At 45.9% G+C, this 26,512-nt stretch overlaps 1 protein-coding gene across 2 annotated transcripts in view; it reads left to right on the top strand.

Annotated features, from left to right (window-relative positions):
• The window catches only part of PPM1H (protein phosphatase, Mg2+/Mn2+ dependent 1H), a 265,292-nt gene that overhangs the window by 187,439 nt on the left and 51,341 nt on the right, over window positions 1-26,512 (top strand). For both annotated transcript variants that reach the window (XM_068560262.1, XM_068560261.1), the window contains exon 6: window positions 10,830-10,948. In XM_068560262.1, the coding sequence (XP_068416363.1) occupies window positions 10,830-10,948 (119 nt within the window). The remainder of the gene's footprint in view (window positions 1-10,829; window positions 10,949-26,512) is intronic.

The following is a 26,512-nucleotide window of genomic DNA, read 5'->3' as shown; positions in this document are numbered from 1 at the left end:
TTTTTCTAGGTAGATGACTTTACATTCCTCTTCTGGAATGTGACTTCTCATTTCACGCATGAGTATTTTTACTTTCCATATTCTGCTGATGGGAGTGGAAATTGGAACAACTACTTCAAAAAAGGATTTGACCCAGCAGTTTCACTCCTAGGTATATACCTAACAAAGTGTGTACCACTGTTTACACCAAAAGACAAGAATGTGCATAGCAGCACTGTTTGTAAGAGCCCAAGCTGGAAACTATCCAAATGCCATGGAGAGTAGAATGGATAAATAAACTGTTCAAATAATAAATGCTGGAGAGGGTGTGGAGAAAAGGGAACCCTCTTGCACTGTTGGTGGGAATGTAAATTGGTGCAGCCACTATGGAGACCAATACGGAGGTTCCTTAAAAAACTAAAAATAGAGCTACCATATGACCCAGCAATCCCACTCCTGGGCATATATCCGGAAAAGATGAAAACTCTAATTCAAAATAAGATACATGCACCCCAGAGTTCATACCAGCACTATTTCAGTAGCCAAGACATGGAAGCAACCTAAGTGCCCAATGACAAATGAATGGATTAAGAAGACGTGGTACATATATACAATGGAATATCACCCAGCCATAAGAAAGAATGAAATAATGCCATTTGCAGCAACATGGATGGACCTAGAGATTATCATACTAAGTGAAGTAAGTCAGAAAGAGAAGGACAAATACCATGTGATATCACTTATATGTGGAATCTAAAAAAAGACACAAATAAACTTATTTACAAAACAGAAATAGATTCACAGACATAGAAAACAAACTTATGGTTACCAAAGGGGAAGTGGGGGAGAGGGATAAATCAGGAATTTGAGATTAACATATATACACTACTATATATAAAATAGATAAACAACAAGGTCCTACTGTACAGCACAGGGAACTATATTCAATATCTTGTAATAACCTATAATGGAAAAGAATCTGAAAAAGATATATATATATAAAACTTGTAAGCATAACAAATAAGATTAGACATCAAAAAAAAAACTGAATCACTTTGCTGTACACCTGAAACACTGTAAATCAACTATACTTCAATAAAAAAATTTAAAAAATTTTTAAAAATAATGAAAAGAAGATCCTTTTCAGATTCGCTCTGACCCCACCAAGTGATCCCACTCTTTGTTCCTTACCCCTGAATATAGCTCCATTTCCACCCATTCTGCCTTCCTCATTCTCCCCTGCTAATGCGTGAGCTCTAAGCAGAGGGGTCTCTTTTTTATATTTTGAATCCCTAACCCCTGGTACCTACACCTGCAGGAGCTCATGTGTTAGTTGTGTGAGTTCCATTGGCTGGATACCCCAAAACCTGGGATAATCCCCTTATTGGCTGGCACTACTCATTGGCAAGCTGACCACAAAGCAGCAGAAGGAAAATTTATTCGAAGGAGGAAGCATTTTGTGTTCCCCAGCAGGCAATTTTTTTTTTTTAAGTTTGTTTTTAAATACTTCTTAAGGCCTTGACTTTTTTTTTTTTTAATTAATTAATTTATTTATTTTTGGCTGTGTTGGGTCTTCGCTTCTGCGCGAGGGCTTTCTTCAGCTGCAGCGAGTGGGGGCCACTCTTCATCGCGGTGCGCGGGCCTCTCTCACTATCGCGGCCTCTCCCGCTGCAGAGCACAGGCTCCAGACGCGGAGGCTCAGCAGCTGCGGGCCCAGCCGCTCCGCGGCATGTGGGATCTTCCCAGACCAGGGCTCAAACCTGTGTCCCCTGCATTGGCAGGCAGATTCCCAACCACTGCGCCACCAGGGAAGCCCCCCAGCAGGCAGTTTTGAGTAACCTTGGGAAGCACCGTCTCAGTGTCCGCAGGAAGCCTGGTTCTCAGCCTCTTCCCAAACCCAGTACATACATATCCCTCCCTGGGATCTGGGTTCCTGCTTCTACTCCCTGTTTTCTCCCCGCCTTGCATCCCCAAGATGCTCAAAGCTCTCCCCTAGCCCAGGGTGGTGGGGCTCACGTCCGTGTACTCTGGAGCGAGACAGACCTGGGTTCAGGGATGCACTCTGCTCTACTGAGAGGCTTCCTGGAAGGTCCCAGAAGGCCTCTCTTCCTCAGGCTTGTCCCCTCCTAGTATAGCTCAATCCCTCTGTGACTCAGAGACTCTCACTGGGATGGGACAGTTGTGTTTCTTCACAGTGCTGTGCTCACCTCCATCCCCTTCCCTTGAAGCTGGTTTCTGCCCAGAACTAGAGAGGAGAGCAGCCAGAAGAAGATGCTCAATCCTCCCGCCCCATCTCTGGTTTCCTGGCATTTCTTGACACAGCAGGTTACTCCAGCATCCTTTCCCTAGAGAAGATGCCTCTTCTTGTTCCTGGCCAGATGTAACCATGTCTGGAAATGTCTTCTTATTAGCTGCCCAGACACTTAAGTGTCAAGGATATGTGCTACCCTCTTTTTTTTTTTTTAGCAAACCTGTACTCTCCAGAGTCCTTAAAAGACTCTTGACCACCTGCCTTTGGTTTTGCGTGGGCAGTGGTTACCAAGCCTTTCCTCCCAGGTACCATTTGTGGTGCACACCTGAACTCCAGGTGTACCTCCACCCCTCTCCCTTCAGTTAGGAGCATTCAGTTATGCTTCCTTGAAGGAAAGCCTCAAAATTTAGGATAAAAATGGAGGTACAAAAAGAGGTCCAGTCTTTTGTTTTTGTTTTGTTTTTTTTTAACATGTGGCAGGCCAGCACACTTTAAATTGGATTTTAGTATAAAACACATTTCTAGGTTTCTGGTTGGCATGCTTATTCGGTAGAGAAGAGACATAATATAATTTGGATGTTCTTAGGATTGTAAAATATCATGGGGTTTTCAATGGTATGACTGCACCCACATGCTTGTTGTTTTACAGGAGGGTATCTATGAAATTATAAAAAGTTAACTAAATCCAAAATATGTAATGTGTGTCCAAGATTGTTTTCATGTGCCATGGACCTAAGTTTTATCTTTTTCTAAAGATTGAAAGCTATGTTGTATTATTTTGTAAAGTTTCAATGATCACTAAAAGGTGATTGTGTAAAGCAGGTCAGAATGTTCTGTATTCATTCTTCCAGCAAATATTTATTTAGAGCCTTTACTGTGATCAGTGCTATGCTAGGCACTAAAGCGTAGCTGAGGTTTTAAAAATAATGAACATATTTAAGTGTAGCTGGTATTACTTGTGTCATCATGCAGATGTTTCTAACATACATATATCCAAATAGCATCATCAAAGAGAAAAAGCTAAAATATATCCAAGCATAGCAGATAAATAAGGAGAGTGTCCAGAATTTTCATTTTGCAGGTGGACATGGGACCTTAAATGTGTGCTTGCTCCCATTTTGGATATTGATCCCATTAAGGTCCATGTTTTTCATAGGCCAGCATCCCTCGGAGATGTGCCTTGGAAAGGGGCAGTCGTCATGTACACATGTTTATGAGCTGCCCAGGTATGAGCAGTGGAGTAAAATATGCTAGAATTGTCCATGAATCCTACAAGTTTGGGGTCAGAAAATCATTGGATTTTATTGCTGAAAGGAACCTAACAAATTCCAGCTCCCACGTTTTGCAGACTCTAAAATTTGTGTGTGTTGCTTACACTGTACTATAAGTAAAATCACTTTCGAGGCTCAAGATTCCAAAATGCTGACTTGAGCAATGCTTCCAGCAGGGCAGGCCAGCACTAGTGAAGTAACGCTCACCAGTCCACGTTATTTGAATGCTGGGCAGATCCTGAGAAATTTTTGAGTCCACAAGTTGCTGGGCCACTCTGCTTCTGAGAACAAAATATCTCTGCTGGCCCGTTGGGAAGCAGTACGCTTCAGCATCCCCTGCGTTGGAGCCAAGCCTCTGCCTGGGGTGGCCCTTTCCAGTGATTTTAGCATTCCCTCAAACTATTGGAGTAAGAAGGGGCAGTTAAGCTCCTTTCAACAATTTTTTAAGACACAGTTTAATAACTGGGTTCTCCAAAAATAACAAATTTTAGAGTATTTTTAAAATGAAAGTAATCCATGTTCAATGGTAGAAATATTCATGAATATAGATAAGTTAAAAAGAAAACCATCAGACAATACTGTATAATATTTTGATGACTTTGAGTGTATATACATATATAAACAGGTATACATATAACACCATGTAATGGACTGAATGTATGTATCCCTCCCCTCACATTCATATGTTGAAGCCCTAACTCCAATGTACTGAATTTGGAGATAGGGCCTTTACAGAAGTAATTAAGGTTAAATGAGGTCATAAGAGTGGGCCCTGATTTAATAGGATTAGTTTCCTGATAAGAAGAGATACCAGAAAGCTCGATTTCTCTCTCCACGAGAGCACAGAGGAAAGGCCTTGTGAGATGCAGCAAGAAGGCAGCAGTCTGCAAGCCGGGAAGAGAGCCCCCACCAGGCAGTGAATCTGCTGGCATCTTGATCTTAGACTTCCCAGACTCCAGGCTATGAGAAATATTTTCTTGTTGTTTTAAATCCCTCCTTCTGTGGTATTTTGATATGACAGCCTGAGCTAAGATTGACTGTCTATGCAAACTTTCATGAGTATTACACAAAAAGATACACTAATAAGTGTGTGTTTTCCTCAGAAAACCAACAGGTATGTGTCCCATTATATTTTAGCATCTCCTTTTTTGTTCATCAGCCACCTATTTGTTCTACTTGTACTTAGTTCTTGAGTTTTTTTGTTGTTGTTGCTGTTGTTTTTTAACATCAGTAATGCCATCAGGTCTGACAAATACAACAGGAGTGAGTATTGAAAATGTTGGTAAGAAGGAAGCCTACAACTAGGATGCAGATGGTGATTTTTTTTTTTAACATCTTTGTTGGAGTATAATTGCTTTACGATGGTGTGTTAGTTTCTGCTTTATAACAAAGTGAATCAATTATACATATACATATATCCCCATACCTCTTCCCTCTTGCATCTCCCTCCCTCCCACCCTCCCCATCCCACCCCTCTAGGTGGTCACAAAGCACCGAGCTGATCTCCCTGTGCTATGTGGCTGCTTCCCACTAGCTATCTATTTTACATTTGGTAGTGTATATATATCCATGCCACTCTCTCACTTTGTGCCAGCTTACCCTTCCCCCTCCCCGTATCCTTAAGTCCATTCTCTAGTAGGTCTGCATCTTTATTCCTGTCTTGCCCCTAGGTTCTTCATGACCATTTTTTTTTTTTGGTTTTTAGATTCCATATATATGTGTTAGCATACGGTATTTGTTTTTCTCTTTCTGACTTACTTCAGTCTGTATGACAGACTCTAGGTCCATCCACCTCACTACAAATAACTCCATTTCGTTTCTTTTTATGGCTGAGTAATATTCCATTGTATAATATGTGCCACATCTTCTTTATCCCTTCATCTGTTGATGGACACTTAGGTTGCTTCCATGTCCTGGCTATTGCAAATAGAGCTGCAATGAACATTGTGGTACATGACTCTCTTTGAATTATGGTTTTCTCAGGGTATATGCCCAGTAGTGGGATTGCTGGGTCGTATGGTAGTTCTATTTTTAGTTTTTTAAGGAGCCTCCATACTGTTCTCCATAGTGGCTGTATCAATTGACATTCCCACCAACAGTGCAAGAGGGTTCCCTTTTCTCCACACCCTCTCCAGCATTTATTGTTTGTAGATTTTTTGATGATGGGTATTCTGACCGGTGTGAGATGATATCTCATTGTAGTTTTGATTTGCATTTCTCTAATGATTAAGGATGTTGAGCATTCTTTCATGTGTTTGTTGGCAATCTGTATATCTTCTTTGGAGAAATGTCTATGTAGGTCTTCTGCCCATTTTTGGATTGGGTTGTTTGGTTTTTTGATATTGAGCTGCATGAGCTGCTTGTAAATTTTGGAGAGTAATCCTTTGTCAGTTGCTTCATTTGCAAATATTTTCTCCCATTCTGAGGGTTGTCTTTTCGTCTTGTTTATGGTTTCCTTTGCTGTGCAAAAGCTTTTAAGTTTAATTAAGTCCCTTTTGTTTATTTTTGTTTTTATTTCCATTTCTCTAGGAGGTGGGTCAAAAAGAATCTTGCTGTGATTTATGTCAGAGAGTGTTCTGCCTATGTTTTCCTCTAAGAGTTTGATAGTGTCTGGCCTTACATTTAGGTCTTTAACCCATTTTGAGTTTATTTTTGTGTATGGTGTTAGGGAGTGTTCTAATTTCATTCTTTTACATGTAGCTGTCCAGTTTTCCCAGCACCACTTATTGAAGAGGCTGTCTTTTCTCCACTGTATATTCTTGCCTCCTTTATCAAAGATAAGGTGACCATATTTGCGTGGGTTTATCTCTGGGCTTTCTATCCTGTTCCACTGATCTGTATTTCTGTTTTTGTGCCAGTACCATACTGTGTTGATTACTGTAGCTTTGTAGTATAGTCTGAAGTCAGGGAGCCTGATTCCTCCAGCTCCGTTTTTCGTTCTCAAGATTGCTTTGGCTATTCGGGGTCTTTTGTGTTTCCATACAAATTGTGAAATATTTTGTTCTAGTTCTGTGAAAAATGCCAGTGGTAGTTTGATAGGGATTGCATTGAATCTGTAGGTTGCTTTGGGTAGTATAGTCATTTTCACAGTGTTGATTCTTCCAATCCAAGAATGTGGTATATCTCTCCATCTGTTTGTATCATCTTTAATTTCTTTCATCAGTGTCTTGTAATTTTCTGCATACAGGTCTTTTGTCTCCTTAGGTAGGTTTATTCCTAGATATTTTATTCTTTTAGTTGCAATGGTAAATGAGAGTGTTTTCTTAATTTCACTTTCAGATTTTTCATCATTAGTGTATAGGAATGCAAAAGATTTCTGTGCGTTAGTTTTGTATCCTGCTACTTTACCGCAGGTGGTGATTTTGAAGCACTGTAAAAACATGTCACGGCAGGATATGTCCTAGGTACACACGGAATACACATGCATTCTGTGGTGGGCATGATTGTAATGGAAAATGTGTCATGTAACATGTGAAATGTGCTGTGGCAACTAGCCAGAGGAAGAAAAATAACCACAAAGAGAGAGAAATCCAAGGGTGTGACATCCGTATCAGTGGGGGATGAATATCACAGTAATTCCTCAGAGCTAGGGCACCCTTTTTCCTCTTACCTTTTGACATACTGGAAGTTGGGATATTTTACGGTTTATTGTTTCTGTCAGCCAGGTGGCAGGCATGACATGGCTGTCATCTCCTAGGCATGAGCAAACATCAAAAGAGCAGCACCAAAACTTCAGGACTCGCATCCAGCAGCTTGAAGGAAAACGTGCAGACAAAAGTGAAGCACTTTTTGGATGCAACTAGTCATGCAGAGGGGCTTGGGGAGGAGTGACCGGACTTGCTCAGCCACATTCCCGAGGTGGGAGTCAGAAGCAAGGGGGCTCTGGATGCTTGCAAAGCTGGCTTCTGTCTTGTAGTTCTTCTGTGGGTTGTTTAAGAAATGCTGCATGACCAATGCACCCCTGAAACACAGCCCGCTCTTGTGTGGAAAATCACGAACACGGGATGATTCAGAGTTGGAAAGCAATGAGTGCCATTGGATTCTAAATGTGAAAACGTTTTGGAACAATGTTAACTGATGCACTTCACTTATATATTCCTTCCTAAATATGCACACTAGTGATAGATAATAGAATTTTGTCTACGTCTAAAGGAGTTCTTTCAAAAATAATAAATTAAAAATTTGAAGTGGTAAAGAAAGCACCGTGCATCGTTTAATTGGCAGCTTTTTTTTGCCCTTCCTTAGAGGTAACAAAATAATGGTGCATCTAATAAAGGGCATCTTAGAACTGATGAAATACGGTAGCCTGTTGTTATAAGGGGAGAAGCAGGAGTTTTGTTGAGACCCTGAAAGACTCTGCATGTGAAGGGGCAACGGATGTCACAGGTGACACACGGTTCAAGGCCCCTTTGAGGCTGCCCATCCCCAGAAGGAGAGGCGAGGTGGCCCCTGCAGACAGCAAGCTGCTGGGGAGTTCCCAGCTACCCTGCAGACTTCTCCCGGTACAACTGTCCAGGCAAATGTATTCCAGCAGAAAGGGCATGAGGGTACAAAATGTACTTAGGAATGGCCTTTGCATCCTAACCTATGTGTTATGTAATGTATATGTGTATTGTGTACCTATGTTTATACACATGCATACTCATTTATGTATACATGTATGTCCTATATAGATCTGTACATATATATGACACGATTCACATAAGCTCATACACTTGCACACTCACAGACACATTGTTTGATATGCTGTTTTTCACAAATAGATCAGCTCTTTCTGTGTAATTACATATCCTGTATAACACCTTTGTATGTGATTGCACAGAATTCTTCTGTATGGATTTATGCTAGTTTAATCACTCGTATTATTAAATGATTTCTTCTCGCTACTTGAGGAACATCCTCATGGCCAAGTTGTGTGCAGATCTGTAATTTTTTGTTAACTGGATCGTCATGGGTGCCTATTTGTGGTTCATACTTGGCATGGATCACAGGCCTGTTATTGCCCACTTACTGTTTTTTGTAAATGTGTGCAGGTTAAAGGGCCAGCATAAGGGTTAGGATGGGGGTTATGGGTTTGATATTAAGCTTAAGCTCTAGAATCACCCATTCCTGGCTGGTAGCCTTGGGCTAGGTGTCTTAACCTCTCTGGACCATAGTTTCCTCCTTTGTAAATTGAGTCTATGACATGTGCTTTGTAGGATTGTTGAGGTAATAACATAAGATGTATCAAGTGCCTGACACATGGTAACCCCTAAATCAGTGTCACTCCAGCTTGGAGGGCAGGGGGTAGACACAAACGCCATGCTGATTCAGTCCCAAAGTTCTGAGAGATGATAGAGGGTACATAAAAATGCTGCTGTTCATTGATTGTTAATGCCTCTGGTCCTTAGTTTTCATGGGTGGACCAAAATAAAGGTGAGGAATAACATGGACGGTATCTACTCTGTAAGTACATCTGGCTTTGTGGGCGTGACTTGTGCAGTTGCCCAGGGCCCTGCACTTGGTTTAATGCTCTGCTGTCACCTTCTTGAAATTTTTAATTTTGAATAGAGCCTCCATGTTTTCCTTGTGCACTGGGCCCCACAGATTAGGTAGCCAGTCCCGCCCATAAGGTTGGCGGGGGTGTGCAATGAGAGCTCAAGAAATACTTACTGTAGTACTCAGGATGCAATAGGGCTCCATAATTACTAGAGGGATAAATTATTTTCTTTTTATAAGCAGAGACAATCATAAGTGCACTGTAGATGTCATTTCATTTCATTATTAAAACAGTATGAGATAAATCTGCAGTTAATCTCAATGTACAGGTAAAGAGACTGAGGCCCAAGCAGTTAAATCACCCACTAAAATCACACAGCTTATAAATGCAGAGGTTGGATTCAAACCCAAATTCGTTTCACCCAAAGTCTACCACGCTGACCTGCGCTATGAATATTATTTCCCTTCCTTCCTCCCTCCCTCCCCCCAAGGAACTTCTCTGTAAAACCCAGTGTTTAAGTGTCCTTGATACCCATAGGTGGCCCAAGCCTCACCCCCAGCAGAGGTTTCAGGGCCCCTCGAAGATGATCCAGAATTCCCCTCCGACCTGGAGCCTGTTGGTTACAGCAGACAGGACCGCCCCTCTTCTCATTCTCAGTCCTGTCCCATCCTGTCCCCAAAGGCTGCTCAGCATCACTGGCTCAGAGTTCTTTTAGCTGGTCCAATCTGACCAGCCTGCGGACAATTCAGCTTGCTTCCTTTGACTCTTGATGCGCTTAGCTTCCGGTGACTAGCGTCCAGCTGAGACCTCCAGACCACCATGAGAATCAGTGGGAGATCTGCCAGTGTCAGGTCCTGGGGGAAAGAGGCTGTGGGAGATGCCTTTTTCCAGGAGACCGAGGATATGGCCATCTGTCCTGTGGCAGGGAGCCCTGGCTTTCCTACAGTGCCAGGCCGTGATTTGCTCCACCCACTCTTTTCCCTGCCAGAAAGAGAGAGAGAGAGAGAGAGAGAAGATCTGTTCCCGTACACTGCTAATAAGCAGGTATACGGCTTGGTACGGGGCGGCTCCGGGGCAGGTCTGCTTACAGCGTGTGGCCTCTGAGCAGGGAAGTCCATACCTGAGCATTTCATCTCTTGGCTAACTGGATTTGAATTTTGAGTGTGACAATGAGACTGTTTGTTGTTTCAAAGCAATTCCCTAAGTGGCTGTTTGCTCAAGACTTTTGTAGTGTGAACAGAGATTGGGGGGAGGGGAAGAAGCCATCTGTTCTGGAACAGTCTTCCAATTACATGATCAAATTACTGCAGAGCAAAATGGAGGGAGTCCAACAGAAAGTTCCTGTCTGGTGCATCCAGTCCCAACCTGCTCTCTCAGGCCATTGTGTTGACCTGGAGACCCACATGCAGCTTTCAGAGGCCAGGCCCAGTAACTAGGCGTACAAATAGGAGGCGAGCAGAGAAAGCCAAGGAGGAGAGAGTCAGGGGGAGCTTTCCTACCTCCTCACCGTGCCATTCAGCCCAAGTGAAACCACCTTGAATTTGAATTAAAAAGTGAACCTTTTCCTTGCTTGAGGGATACACGTCTTTGATTACCATTAGTTTTATCATCTCCAATGAAAAAGTCACATTCCTTTATAAATTAGATTCATGATTTTTATTTGTTGATATTCTGTTTGTATTTAGAGTCTTCAATCTATTTATCTCCCTTAAAATTTGAGAAGAGTATTCTTGTTTCTGAAATGTGGGCTGTCTCAATTTGCAAAACATCCTTGGGTCTTGTTTTTTCCTCTAAATATGTGTGGGTTTTTTTTTTTTTTTTTTTCCTTTTCTTTTCTTTTTGCTATTAGGCATTCATGCAGCCTCACTTGCTGGGAAATGAGTTCACACATTTGGAGTTTCCAAGGAGAGTACAGAGAAAGGAACTTGGGAAGAAGATGCTCTACAGGGATTTTAATATGACAGGCTGGTAAGAATACGCCTCCCTCTGCCTTGGCACTGCTGCAGCGTGTGTGAAGGAAGCGCCACCACCGTAAAAAGCCACTTCCGCACTTTGGATCAGGAGGTGCAGCCAGAGACCTGGGTTTGTGGGGAAGGAAAAGGGGCTACGCCCACTTCTGCTGCTTTTCGCCTGGGCGCCAGTTCTCCCATCTGGGTGTTGGTTTGCTTTGCTGCTCTCTGAGGCCCTCCTTGGGGACACTAGACCCACGAAGCTGATGTAATTCCTCACTTCACACAGAGCAAGCATTGGGGGGCTTTTAAAAACACATTAAACTCGGGTTTTTAGGTTAGGGTTACTAAAGAGGTAGCGGGGCTCAAAGGAATGAACCAGAGCTCTATTTGGCCAGACCAGTTTAGATTTGAATCATAACTCTGACCTTTCTGAATAGGCAAAGTTGGATAAACTACTTAACCCCTATGAGTGCCATTTCCCATGAATAAAGTGAAAAGAATACTCTTTGAAGGGTGGTTGTAAGGGTCAGAGGTAATGAGCTGTCCTCATGATTTCATCACATTCATATCGAAATAAGAACTCTTGGCAAGGGGCATCTTATTCCCCAAACACACCGATATAAGGCACCAAAACCGTTTGTATGTGTCAGTAGCTAACACTGACTAAGACCTCATCGGTTTCTTCCAACTGAAAAATAGATATGATGATAAAGTAAATTTCATAGGGTTGGTGTAAGGATGAAATGAGAGAGCAGTGCCTGGCACAAAGAAGTGTAGGTGAAGATTTGCTCCTAGGCCCTGCGATCCTGACCAGGGAGCCTCCTGCCAGGCTGGAGGTCAGCAGAAGGAAACAGTGGCTTCTTTCCTCACCACGTCCCCAACACAGGTGACAAAGTAAATTCCACTCTCTCTTCTTCTTTGACCGGAATAGCTATAACAGATGGTCACAGCCCAAATTCCCATGGTGATGACTTCTAGGCTGGGAATCTACTCCTAGGGTACGTACTGTCTTAAAGAGACAGTCAAGCCACTCGGGAGGATCAGAGGCTGATCTAAGGCACGTCCGGTTGTCCTCTGCCATCCAAAGAGAAGGTCCTCACCAGTATCCTCTCTTCTTCTAGAAAAGGGTCAGCAAGTTATGGCCTGAGAGCCAAATTCCACCCCCCACCCCTTTCCGTAAATAAGTTTTAAAAGTACAGCCACGCTCGTTTGTTTATGTTTGATCTGTGACTACCTTCATACAACAACAGGGCAGTTGAGCGGTTGCAGCAGAGCCTGAAATATTTACCCCTGCTCTAAAATGTGATCGGATTTATCGGAAAGGGTTCACCATATTTGCAGCTCTGAGTTCTGGAGTTTTGTTGCCCCAGACTGGGTTTTCTTGCAAATTCATTTTTATTCAGTCAGCAAAATCAGCACTCCTTACAGAAAAGTTTAAGGTGAGGGATTGTGTAGTTCAGAAAACCGTGGCAGAGTTTGGTCTGGTTTTTGTAGAATTTGGAAAGATGGAAGGAAAGGCATCCCAGGGTAGGAACCCACGTGGTTGTAAACACATAAACCAAAAGAGCAGATCTAAGAGACAGCGCGGGAAATGGCCAAAATTGGGGGGATGGGGGGGGAGCAGCTGTGGGAAATTAGGCCAAGTGGGTACCGAGGGAACGTAACAGAATCTGGGAAGCCAGGCAGAGACATTAGGATTTACTGTGGGAGGCTGCAGGTTACACTTGTGTGTTTTGGCGGAGAATGAAATGGTGAAAGCGGTGTTGTAGGAAGCTTGCTGTAAGAGGAGTTTGAAGGAGACTGACCAGGAGAGAAAGCAGATTCAGGTACCCAGAAGAAAAACTGTCATAGCAATATGTATGTGAGATCTCTAGAGCCAAATAGAGGGATGGAAGCAGAAAACAGAGAAGGCGAGGAAATGAACAAGAAACTAGATGACTTAGGCCAAGGGATAAATGTAAGAGGTAAGTCATCAATGACTCGAATTATACTAGTCTGTAAGCCCCCTGTGGGGCAGCCCAGTGCCTCGTCCTTTGCCCGACATGTAGCCGATGGGCCGTGTTTGTTTATTGGATGAAGGAAGAAGAGTGCGATCCACAGAAGTCGACGGGGGGGCAGGCCGACGTGGAGGTGGTCAGTGGGAAGGGTAGGAACAAGGAGCCTGTACACGAGCCATGCTGAGCTCGAGGCGAGGCTGTTTGTATGCTTTTTCTATGCCAAAAAGGCAAATGAGATCTCAGCCGTCAAAACCGACTTGGTAAACAAATGGCTAAAGATTACCCCTTTTTATAGTTTTTTAAAATGCAGATAAGTTCAGGGATTCGATTACATCCAACCGTTACACACACACAGTCACTCTCTTCTTTGCTCTCTATCTCAGGTACGTGCACACAAACACACATTAGCGGGGTCTTGAGCAAGTAAATAGCCCATAAAGGGGCTCTCTCTAATTGTATGGAACTCCACAGAAGGTACCGAATTAACTGAGGAGCCAAGACTGAGAATGGCTTCAGTCAGACATGATTTGCTCGTTTGTTTCAGCAAAGTTCCCTGCATGGCTGTTGGCTCACAGCTTTGGCTACGAGCAGAGATTGATGCACGTCTTTGTATATTTCCTATCTGTTGTGACTTACGATTTGAAAATGATGCTTAAGGAAAAGGAGAGCTCTTTACATCTTTGTTGGAAGAAGTTGGGAAGTTTAAAACCAGTTTAGACCACTGCCTATGTAAACTCCACCCCCACACACACCCCACCCCCAACTTTAATGAGTTCTTTTAAAAAATGTTTTTAACCTCTCACAGAAAACCTCAAATCTAGCAGTTATTTTTTAGGACTGAAGAAACATGGGCTCCCAATTTCCTCCCTTTCTGAGTTGTCTATAGAGAGAGAAGGGCTGGCAAATTAATTCAATGGAAAGAGAGATGAGGTTCAGCAGGATCCCTTTTCCCACAAAAGCCTCAAGTTACTACCAAGCTGTTGGGATTGGTTGAAGGTGGACTGGTGAGTATTGGCAACGCGTCATGCTCAAGGAGACAGATAAGTCCTCACCTCGTCCCTCCTTTATGTTTCTTGCCTCCCGAATTAGCCTTGGCCTGTGAAGTTGCGTCTCTGAAACCTTTCTAACAAATAGGGGTTCACCTATTTCCAACTGTTGAACCCTTGTAGCAAAGACCTAGTTGTGGAAATTTTTATCTGCCTGCTTGTTCCCCCACTAATCATGAGGGGCTAGCTGACAGTGAGTGGGAGAGCTAAGGGCCAGGCCTTGTGATGAGGCCTTTACGTGACTCTTCATGTTGAACAATCCTATGAACTAGGTACATTTTACAGATGAGGAAACTGAGGCACAGGGGCCGAGTTGCTCAAGGTCACACAACTAGTAAGAGGAGAAGCCAGTCTGTGACCCCCAGGCAGTCTCACTTCAGGGTATACACCGTTCACTACAGTGCTGAACTGCCAAATGCCCAATGATTCCTCCTCCTCGTTCCATTTTGCAGTTGAGCGGATTCAGGCTCAGAGGAGATTAAGTGGTTTACTCAGCTTCCACCAGTGCAAAAATGTCAGAATAACCCAGGTTTCTGACTTTTAACCCCGGGCTCTTTCTGATACAATGCATCAACTTTTCTTCAGGGTAAGATCAGACATAATTATTCAGTTCTGAGCTGCGATGGACATTTAAGCAGGGGACCTCCATCTACCAGGATCAGTGTCTCCTTGACAGTCCTTTAGAGGACAAGAGGGTGGAATGACGCCTTTCAGGAGCTGCTGAGGTAGTAACTTTTCTAGTTCCCGGTCTGACCTGACGGACCATTGGCCAAATGAAACGGTGATGCTTCCCACTCGTCACTAAGGTCTGTGCGTGGACTGGGGCCACGTGGTGATGATGGGGAAGATCCCCAAAGAACCGAATCTCCTCTACTTAGGAAAATCGACCGCTCTCATTAGAGGAGCACCCTGCCAGCTTTCTGCGGTGTGCCTGCAGCCGGGAGGCAGTGGGGGGGCGGGGGGAGGGCGTCGGCTCTGGGAAGCCTCGTCTCGTCTCGTAATTAAGGATGAGTCTGTGGCCTCGTGACGGGGATCCTTTCTCTCCCACCCTCACGCTTTCTCGGAGACCGTGGAGCAGCTTGGCAGGCCCAGGTTGCACAGAGGACAAAAGGTTGTCGCCACCAGGACCTTCCTAGTGAAATCCGTCTCGCACCTGGCTCCTCCGCCTCCCTTTCCCAGCCTGCTCAGGTCGTTTACACAGTGGCTTGATTTACGATGGCGTTTTCTAACAGCGCCCCCAGTGCTGAGTCGGTCCCTGACGCGTCCCAGCTCTCGCCTTCTGTGCCTGGTGTCGTTGGTCCTGGCGCGAGAACTCTGGCCTTGGACTCGGCGCGAGCCGCTGCCCTTCCTCCCTGGCCCTTTGTGTGGAGCTGCTGTTGCACGACGCACACTAGCTGGCGTTGTGAGCAGAGCGTCCAGACCCACGGCCCTCTGGGCCGTCTCAGGCCGTAATTTGCTGGCAGGCGTCTGTGTTCCCGGGCCGAAACAACAGTTTCTCACAGCTGGCTTTGTGGCACCAAGTCCCTGCTCCTGTGACCGCTGGTGATTGCGCTTTCTTGTGTAGGATCTGTGTTCTTCGTGCTCTGGGTCCAGCCGCGTGGGGTGATGAGCAAGCCGGGGCCCCGGCAGGACAAGGGAGGGCGCTGTAGCTTCACCCCTGGCGTCAGGCCAGACTCTCCAGCAGCTGTTCCTGGGCTGATGGGATTTGTTGAGAGCGAGGGCCAAAGACGACGACAAGTCCGTCGTGTGAATGCAAGATTGCTTCCAGATGGTTCTGGTTAAGAGTAAAGTACACCAGAATTCTTTCTTTAAGCAGAGCCTTTTTAACATTCATAATGGTCTTGTTTCAGGGGCAGGCTGGACCAGTAACTTGAGATTGCATGGCTTACTTAGGAAGGAGAGTGCTGCCTTGGGAGATAAGCTCCTTGGATACTGCCCCTTGCTCTGCCAAGGTTCTGGGGCCTCGGGCCAGTCCTGGGCCTAGGTCTCTCGTTTGATAAAATACTTTCTTTGCCCTTCACTGCCAACCTCCATGTCTGGTGGTGGAAGGGCTTTGCTCTGCTTTTCAGAGCTTCTGGAAAAGACAGATTCCATTAGGAAAATTCCAGTGATGGTAACCTTTCATTTCTATCTCTTGCAGCCCTTAACTCTTTATGATTCTAACTTGATGACACATCAGGGTAATTGTTCCCTCTTGTCTTTCCCTTGAAACTAAGAGCGAATCAGAGGCTTTTCCCCTGGGAACAGAGTGGGGTCCACCACCATTTTCTCCTCTTAGCATTCACTACGTTTATGAAGGCAAAGGAAAGCTTTTCTGTTCTGTGTCCACTCCAGCCGAGTGGCCACTAGACACTTGTGGCCATTTAAATATAAATTAGTTAAAATTAAATGAAAGTAAAAATTCGTTTCCCAAGTCACACCAGCCACATCTCAGTTGCTCAGGAGCCACATGTGGCTCGTGACTACTGAAGTGGCCATTGCAGATACAGATTTCCATCATCACAAAAAGTCCTACCTGATGGCACTGCAGTCTAGATAATGTAAGGATGCGGGTCTAACTGGGGTGAGGGACAGTGCCAGGAGCTGTCTGTAACTGAACAACCCAACAGCAAAGAGTTCAAAAAAAAAAAAGCTGAGCCTGGATGGGGAGAACAGAACAGTGTGGCCACGTCTTATGGCTTCTGGCCCCGCTACAGAGTCCAAAAGTGGGGGATGGGCTTTCCTCTCCTTTTGAGATCTTCAGGGGCGTAAGTCACTGTGTTTAGGGATGACGGTCTGCAGCGGTCGCTCACTGGCAAGCCTGCTGGCCGGCCTGAAGGAAGACCCGTTCCATCTGCCCTGGTCAGTAGCACACCTCCCTCCTCCAGCCGCTCCCCGCCACCTCCTGGACTGCGCCAGCTGTCGGCGCTTGTATTCATCTTGCTTTTCCTTTCACTTCTTGAAGAGTATTTCAGACCCTGAGGATCGGAGTAAAACGCAACTTCCCTTGCAACCCTTTCCTTTCTGTTCGGCGTGACCTTTATTCCCAGTCTGCAGCCTGGAGCCCAGCTCGGGGTTGAGCACTGCAGTCCCACCGCATTGGGCTTCTTACCAACCATCCAAACATCTCCTGGAGAGAAACTCACTGGGAGCAGCCTCCCAGCATGAGTCTGGAGCTGCTGGGTCGAGTTTCACAAATAACGTAGATACGCCTTCTGTCTTATTTTTTATTGCTCTTTTCAATGCCCTCTGACAGTGCGTTCAGGCAGGCTGACAGGGAAGGGGATAAGCAGATTGAGAAATGCCACAGAATGCTTTATGAAGCCAGCTCCAGAGCTATACCCGCATTTAATATAAATTGATTTATTGAATCAAGCACAGAAGCCCTGTTACAGAAACCCCAGGCTTTATCCTCTGGAGGACCACCTAATAAAGCAGCCCCAACTGACACTCCTCGTTAGCTTTTCCACTGATCCCCAGGCAGATTTTAAAGGGACAGTGTCCCTCCTTTGGGCTGACTTTGTATGTTGGCCATGCCTATGGGTCTAATTAGCTCAGCATTATTAGTCTTACTAGGAAAGCCTGCATTGTCTAGCAGCTTGACTTTTGAGTTTTAAGGAGTAATTGGAAAATTCAAACCTCTTCCTCCTCTTGATTTTAATCACCTGTAACCCAGTCTTTGGAAATTTACCTGCAGATGGCCCTGACGCCCATCGTTGAGGCACGGAAGGATTTTTCCGGTCCCTCCTTGGTGTAAATCCTGACGTTACTGTTGGGCCACAGACCTCACCGAGGAGGCGTTTTATACTCACCAGAGAAATAGCACATTTTAATTTTATAATTACTTCACGAGAAAGCAGGCCATTCCCGAGTTAAACCTGGGATTAATTTCCTCCCAGTAACTTGTATTTTCAAATTTAATGATTATGGGCCACCTTGGCTGCAGTCTGATTACTGAAAGCGATCTGGAAATCTGACTTTGTGGAGAGAAGAGGGGCTTGGATGGCATTTCAGAGAATTTTAACCCCAAACCTCAGTAGATTGTAGTAGATGGGGATTGGCCAGAACAGGAATGAGGTGCCTGAGAAGTCCCCGTGTTCCCAGCTCCGCTGGGGCCCGGGCTGAAGGCAGAGCCGGTCAGCCTCACGTCAGGAGGGGCCGCTCCCGGGCTCCCAGAGCAGCGATGATGAATGGTTATTTGCGAGGTGCATGTTCTGCATCTTTTCAAGATTTGCGGCTCTGGTCGCAGGAGCAGCAGGGAGGAAAGCCGGCCCTGCTGCGTGTAGCACTTCTCCCCGACAGTGATAAATGACTCCTTGCTCCCCGCCCTCCTTCCTGCCGCCCTGCCCATGAGGCCAGGAGAGGCTGAGAGATCTTTGCAAATGGTTGGAAACCCAGACAGGCGTTGTCAGGCCACAGAGAGGAGAAAGAAAAGAGATGCCCAGCCAGCTAGCTCCCTATTGGTCGTCCACTCTCCCTTTACACACTCCTGCGCCTCTCTCTGCTTTAATGATAAGTGTAAATGTGTTGTTCCTAAAGTGGTCAAACTACTTCCAAGCTTTTCCTTCCCCCTCAGACCCTGTGAACAGTCACACACTTATCTGTGCCCCTTCCTATACCTCCGAGAAGCGGGGTCTCTACCGCTTCTCCCCAGTGATCGTTGTTTGGGGTTGTCCAGTACATGGGTGGGAGCAACTTAGCTCTCCCAGTCATCTGGGGAAGCTTTAGGGTGTCAAGTGCTTGCCCAAATCCCTGTTAAAGTAGCCAGTGTCCTTTTAGCCAAGGAACCCCAGGACCCACTTGTTTTTATATTTGACATGCCTTTACTGTACATCTGAGGCATATTAGACATTGCCTCGTAGTTAAGAACAAGGGATATGGAGCCAGACCGCCTGGCGGGGGCAGTCCCCAGGTGTGGCTGGGACACATTGTGTTGCCTCTCTCTGCCTCAGTTTCCCCGTATGTAAATGGGGCTAATGGCCGAGCATAATAATTCGATGGCATGAGTTAGTCTGGTTGATTGCATTGACCGGAGCCTGGCATGGAGTAAGGGCTGTGTGTGTCTGATAATATAATCATTAGACGTTATGGAGGCTGGAAGGGCCAGCAAGATGTGACCCTTGCCTCGGGAGGTTTACGGCCTAATAATATGTGTTGAGATGCTTGTTCCTCAATTGTAATGAGAGGCTAAAGACGTAAAAGAAAAAGAAAGGCAGTTTAGAGAAGCAAGAGACTGAAGATCAGGGAGGGCTGGCCACTTCTGTTGGGCAGGTCTGTCCGACAGCTGCTGTGCCAACTTCTTATCTATAAGAGACCCCCCCTCAGTACAGTCGGAAACCCCTCCGTCACTGGGGGCTGCTGGGTAGGGTGTTTTTTGTGTTATTTGCTTGTGGGGGGGGTTTGTTTGTTTGTTTGGGGTTTTTTTTTAATCCATCCACAGACTTTCCATCTGCCTCTACGCTGGACCTTTTGAGGCACCACTGCAGCCCTCCTGAGCCACAGCCCAGGAGCCGGGTTTCCAAGACCCTCCGTGGCCAAAGCGTGTCCCCACGAAGGAAGGATCTTGTCAGATAAGGCTGTGCTCACGTCATAGAGATGGTCAGCTGGCCCAGGGGCTGGTCAGCTTTCTGGAAATTGATCAAATCATTCTATTTTCCGTATAAATCTGTTCTTAAAATCTCAGGAGTGAGGGAGGTAGATCTGTTGAAATTTGTGCATGAATAACCAAAGCAAGACAGAATACAGGGCTTATAAAAAGGGGGTTTGAAGAAAAAAGGCCCTGTGGCTGTGGAAGAGGGAGTAGTGGTTTTAAGGAGGGGAGATTGGGACTGGGGAAGACTCAGTGGAGAAGGTCGTGTTTGAACCAAAGGTCTGAAATAGGAGAGGAGTTTCAAGAGGGTTGAGGGCAGGAGGGAAGGACATTCTGAGCAGAGTATATAGCACAAGTGGAAGCCCAGGGGCATGAAAATAAGTTGTGTGTTCTGGGAATGTGGAAGCTGAAGGTAATATTCAAAATATTTTGATGGTCAACATGGAGGAATAGGCTACATTCGGGTCCTGGAAGCCCCCCTGCTGTGCCAGGCATTAATTCTTTCTTCCTCCCTCCCTCCCTTCATTGCTACATGAGGGCCCTCCAGCTGCGGCAAGCGGGGGCCACTCTCCGTTGCGGTGCGCGGGCTTCTCATTGTGGTGGCTTCTCTTGTTGCGGAGCACGGGCTCTAGGTGCACGGGCTTCAGTAGCTGCAGCACACGGGCTCAGTAGTTGTGGCGCACAGGCCTGTCTGCTCCGCGGCATGTGGGATCCTCCCGGATCAGGTCTCGAACCCGCGTCCCCTGCATTGGCAGGCGGATTCCCAACCACTGAGCCACCAGGGAAGTCCGCATTAATTCTTTATTTACCACATCATGGGGATATTAGGGGAGAATCCAGAGCAGCAGATGGGGGCAGCTGGGGACTTGGGACAGTCATTATTTGCTAGCCAGTACAGGAGTTTGTCAGTGTTTTCGACTTCCGTACTCACTTATTGGTACGTATCAGCTAGATAATATTCCTGATGATAGCCTAACATAAGTGAGGGAAACTTTGAATGCCATGCTGAGGATGGCAATAACTAACATAATTTTATTTTCCTACCCTTGAGAGCTCTACACCTCTATGACGTATGAAAATGACACACAGCAGGACAGAAATATAGGGCTGACAGTATATTTAGAAGGACATATGGTCCAATCCTCAGCCTATTTATAAGATCCTGTTTTTAAGGAAATTCCAGAGAAGTGAGTGCTGTAACACACCAACAAATTTCCAGGTACTTTACAAGCCTGCCAAGGAAACATTTTCCTATGTCCAACCTACACTCCTCAAGTTACAAAATTTCACTCTCACCAGAGATAAAGTTTTTCTTTTCCCTGCCACCCCTTCTCTGCCCACCAGGTTTCAGAGTAGGAAATCAGTGTTTCTGGTTTCAAGCTGACAATCCCATAAAGGTCCCATGGCTTGAGGGCCTCTTCATCAGAGTCAGCTGGGGTGCAGGTTTAAACCCCTGGGTTCTGGGCTTACCCCAGGAATCCACATAGGAGAGTTGGAGAACCACCCCTCCACACCCTGAAAGATCTCATTCTACCTTCATGTTCCTCTGACCTTCAGACAAGTCAATCCAAGACTTATTCAGAGCAAGGCAAGGTCTTATGTCTGTCCCTCGCTGAAGAGCTAAGAACGCGTCTTTCTGTAAGAACTAGAAATGCTGGTAACACCTCCCCTTTTTATCCTTCACCTTGTTACTCTGGCAAAGGCAATGAGACTCTGCCAGCTCTAGGTTCAGATTCCACCAGGATTAAATCAGCTGTGTCCGCCTCCCCAGTCAAATCAAGCGCTGCGTATCGTGCTCTGTGGCCTAAAGGACAGAGTCCTGGGCTTTATCTATCTCTGTGGGGTGATTAGTTTAACTATTACTTACTCATTCAGTGAACTGGGTGTTGTGCTGGGCTTTGGAGAAACAAAGGATAAAAATAGTCCCTGACCCCATGGTGCTTACAATCAAGTGTAGGACAAACCCATACCCAAACTGGCAGAGGAATGTTGACCCACAGGGAAGCTTTTTCACCTGGGGTGATTGTTAAAAACATTCCAGAATCCCTGAGGTCCTGGACTCTGGGGTTTTTTTTTTTTTTTAGCCTCCCTCCCAGGTGATTCTTGTATATCCGTAAACATTGACCTTGGGCAGCCCCAGTCATTCTTACCATGGTTAGGATGAGCAGCAGCTTGCAGAAATGATTAATTAACGAGCGCTGGGCACACTGGGCTCCTTAGCAGGGTTGTGACTCCATCCCCCTGCTTATCCTGCTGGTGCTTGGGAACCTCTTTGTCTACCTGCGTGGACCAAAGACCGTGTTCAGGAGGGGGCTGTGGATGGGACCTGCAGGGCAGGATAAGGAGTGATGAAGCCCTTAGGTGCCAACAGTTGGTCGGAGTTGAATTGAGCCTTTCTTTTTCTTTATTGATACTTGTGCCCGTGACCTGGCTAGTTCAGGCCTCAGGCACGGTATAGATACGTGGGCTAGGTCAGGAGACCATGCTCCCGGGGTATGTAACTTGCTGGTTTCTCATTCCTGTTCATCCTGAGTAGATGGTACTCCCTCCCCAAATTTGCCTAATCCTTCTGGGTGGCCTTGGATCCCTTTGTGAAAAACTGGGTATCTAAGTGTGAAGGTTTAAGGTCTCTCAATTTATAATCAACAGAACGACTTGAGAGCCAGACCTCAGGTTAAACCTAATTCTGCAGTGACCTTGAACATCCACCGTATTGTCAAGGGAAGAAGCAGTCTGAGAAGGTGGTATGTTTAAACTTGCATGCGACTTACTTCTGTTAAAACCTGGAGAGGGGTAGACCCTAAAAGTTTTTATGATATACTCTGGGGATGAGATTAGTAATTAAGCATTCTTGTTGGATATCATGCCATTTTATGGTATTTACACAGATTCACAGCTCTTCAAGGATGGGCAGAGGACCGTGGTTAAGAGCACAATGCACTTTGCTGCAGACCTGGAAATGAGCTTAACCTCTGTTGTTTCCTAGCGGTGTGACCTCCATTTTCTTTCCTTGTGTAATGGGGTTCATGTTAATACCTGTCTTAAAAGGTTGTTCTAAAAATCATCTAAGTTTTAAAAATATAAGCGCTTAGAACAGTGCCTAGAGCGAAGCAAGTGCACAATAAACGTTGGGTATATTAGAATTCCGTAAGTGTTAGGGGTGAGGTGATGGCGGAAGCTTTCACACTTGCTGCCTTTGCAGTCCATCATCTAAAGCAGTAGGGCCACCCTGATGCAGGAGCTGAGAGTGCTATGTTCCCCCCGCTGGCAGTGTTGGCAGCCCTCACCCCAGGCCCGTGCTTCTTACCCCGGGGGCTCGAGTAATGTGGGTGTTAGCTGAGGATTCCGGAAGAGTATAGTCATCTACAGGATAAGCATCTAATTCAACTGAAGATTTGGGGGTGGAGGAGGATATTTTTGAGCTTTGAAATAAATGTTGTGTGTGTGTGCTTATGCAAAATTCTCATCGCTTTTTAAGAAAGAACAGAAGACTTGAAAAAGCATTGGTGTTTACTCTGAGATACTTGAGCTCGGCCTAGTGTGATGTTACCTGTTCAAGGGCACTTGAATGGAAATATTGAAAGGATGTAGCATAGGTTAGAGCCCCAGTGTGTAAGTGCTTCTCCCAGGGGATAACTGTAGGACTTGGTGCTCTGGGCTACAAATATCTACATGACCAGAGAGAGAAGCTTTGTGAGGCAGGGCTGCAAGACCAGCATGGAGGAACTGGCCTCTGCAGTAAAACCCTCTTTGTAGCAAACAGTTTGCTATTTTCTCCCCACCACTCATGGATATGGGGTCAATTTTGGTTATTTCCTGATCTGTATATATTGACTTGGTCTCATAGGACATAAAGGCCGATGTCAATGAAATTCATGTTTGTTTCAGAATGAATGGTCCCTGAGGAAGCAGAAATCATTCCATATTCGTGTGCTCATAAAACAAGGATCTCTGATTCATACCTGTGGGAGATCTAAATGTTATTGATTAGAATATGAAGCTCTCCTAGCCAAGTGCTAATGCACACCAAGTGGATACTGAATCAGAAATCATTTCCAAATCTGAAATTTCCCTAAAAGTCATCCAGAATGTTTTGTCCTGAAATATTATTTGTTCTGTTTTGCACGTGTACCTGACTGATTATATTTTCAAAAGACTGATTCAAAGCATTTTTTTCCATGTGAATCCTTTTCCACTGCTCACCTTGGGCCCATGAATCAAGAGATGACCCTTACTTTATTTAACTCCATATGCCCAGCACCTGTGCGAGTGCCTGGCACGTAGTAGGTGCTCAGTAAATATTCACGAATGAATCTGGTAGAACCTGTTGCTCTCATCTCTGGTCAAAGCCTGATCTCCTGATGTGGAGCTACCAGGAGCAGCTATCCAAATTCCTTTCTACACATTTCCAGCTGTGAGTGGGGACCCATTTGGGGGTTGTGCAATCAGTTTGGTGTATGGAGAGTTTGGTGTATGGAGATGTGCATTTTAAATTAAGTTGCACAGGGAGAAGAAATATGAAAGTGGATATCACATGGTAAACCTAAATATTGTTTTTTGAGGTGTGTGTGGGTGTACACTGGGTTAACAAGATTGATACGTGTCTTTGAAAGTCACAGAGTGTGAAACCTCTGCTCTGACCCAGCGGATGCTCCCAGGGGACATGGACCAGTGACGTGAACGCAAGCCCCGTTGCGCCTTGCCGCCACCAGAGGCCTGGCGGTAGGAAGAGGAGTGTTTAGGCCAAAAGAGAGGCATGGTTACCACTCGCAGAACGCCAGGCGGGCTCTGGTCCAGGCATGCTGACGGGAGGAAGGGGAGAGGTAGGCATTTTCCCAGGGCTTGTGGGTCGGCCCTACTAATGGGTGCCGGCTGCGGGGGAGGGGGGGGGTGTGTTTCCTCAAGGGCAACTGCAATGTCAGGAACAGAGCTTGCCCCCCATTATGAAAAAAAGTTTTCCTGCAGAGAGGGCCAGAAGGTTTCCCCTTTCACTGGTTTCTCTCATCACAGCCAGCCATACACAAGCTGGGCTGCACGGCACCTGCCAGCTCTCTTCAATTACATCACCAAATAGTAATCACACTCTTACAATTCAAGCATGCTGTTTGTGCCTGAATCCAGACTGTTGCACTGTATTAGCACCAGCGCATCAACTTGTGTATAGCTCAGGGCCTGCAGGCTTCCAACTAATTTAAACGACAGCCCAAGGACCAAAAAGAGAAAATAAAGTGGCATTTGTTGGTGGAGGCTTGGCCTCACAGGGGGACTTTCCCAGGAATCAAGTAATTAAGATACCCATTGACAACAACTCCTGGCACATAAATCCAGGGACCCAGTGCATCAAAATATGACCCCATCCCTCAAAACTCAGATCTACAAATAAGGAAAGCCTGCTTGTATATACAGTGGTGAGCCTGTGTCAGAGAAGATACTCCTAACCCCCAGCCTACCTGCTGGGTAGGGGGTGTTTCTTAGCCTCTTGCTACTCACCCTGGGGCCCCGAGCGCGGCCTCTCAGCCTTACTCCCTGGCTCCGACTTGAGCCTGACCTCATTAAGTTTGGCTCACATTCACCCTCCCTGACAGTTGGGGGACATTTTTCCAGCATATTAAGATTTCATCCAAAGACAAATTTAAGAAATTTGGGGGGAATTTCTTAACTGTGAATCTTTGAAACCAGGAAAAGGGGCCTCTTACAAGAAGGCATTAAAAAAATAAGAGTCAGCCCTCACAAAGTACCAAAATCTTGTGTTGCCTTAAAGGAAACGCAAGCACAGATATTCATACAGCGAGGAGGGGGCGTGGGCCGCCCACTGCAGGGCCATCTCCAGGAGCAGGAAGCAGCCTCCACTTTCTGAGCTCTGTGGTTAGGCTTTGGGCTCGACTCCTTTGCAAATACAGAGGGCTGGCAGGAAAAAGGAAGAATGAGGTGATTGCCAATCCTGCGTTGCTTTTTCCAGGAAGGTCTGGGGGAGGATGGGTGTGGAGAGAGCTGAGTTGGTGGGATAGCCTCTGCGGATTCCGTGAATTGCTTAATTGAGGTCATGCCAAGCTCTTAAAAGCCACAAGTAGCATTTGGGCTCTCGGCATGTGTCTGTTCCTGACCAGCCAGGCTTCGGTGATGTTTCATCCCAGGCCTCCTGGGATTCAGGCTTCTGTTGAGATTTGGTTGTTGGAAGCCAGAGATGGGGACCAGAGCCTGAGACACTCTGTCTACCATCCTCCATCCAAACCTGCTCAGCCCCTCTGAGATGTGCCTCTGTCTGCCTAGGACTTAGTTTCTGTCTGGGCAAACGAGACTTCCTGGGGCTTAACCTCCCTCTTAGAAGGGCGCTGAGCTTCTAGCTGAGGGGGGAAGATTCTCCATTTATGACTATTTCAGACCAACCCCAAAGCACCCCCTTTAGATTATTAGCTCAGAGATACCCTTCTGAGTCTCTGAGTCTTCACTTTCCGGTGGAACCATAGACCTTTCCGGATGAAAGTTGCACAGGTGCTCTCCTTCATGCTTTGGTATCACTAGCAACAGTAGAAAAAGTATGAATTGGGGTGTCTCGGGGGCTCAGCAGGAAGCAGTTTTCCTGGGGGAATGTGCTGTCCTGCCTGTGGGGACCGGTTATCTGTGCTCTACCTCCCCAGTGATGGGGGACGCTCCTAAGGCTCTAATAGCCACAACTTAGAGTTAAATAGCACCTTATCCTTCTTCACAAAGGACTTTCCCAGACATATTTGCATTTAATCCTTGGAAACTTCCGTGAAGAAAGGCAGCTGAAGAAGCAAATGCAGTGAGGTTGCGGGACTTTGCCAAGTTCACACAGCAAGTCCACGTGAGGACTCAGCTGTGACTTCAGAACCTCTGACTCTGCGCCCGCAGTGGACTCTGCCAGGCGGGGAGAATCCAGGAAGAAAGACTCCCAGGGGAGGAGAGCCGTCCAAGGCCACGTCGAGAGGTCAGCGAGTGGAAGAATG

This window comes from Eschrichtius robustus, chromosome 13 (genome assembly GCF_028021215.1).
Source record: "Eschrichtius robustus isolate mEscRob2 chromosome 13, mEscRob2.pri, whole genome shotgun sequence".
In the NCBI taxonomy this organism is placed as follows: domain Eukaryota; kingdom Metazoa; phylum Chordata; class Mammalia; order Artiodactyla; family Eschrichtiidae; genus Eschrichtius; species Eschrichtius robustus.
This window is presented reverse-complemented; position numbering and strand designations above follow the sequence as displayed.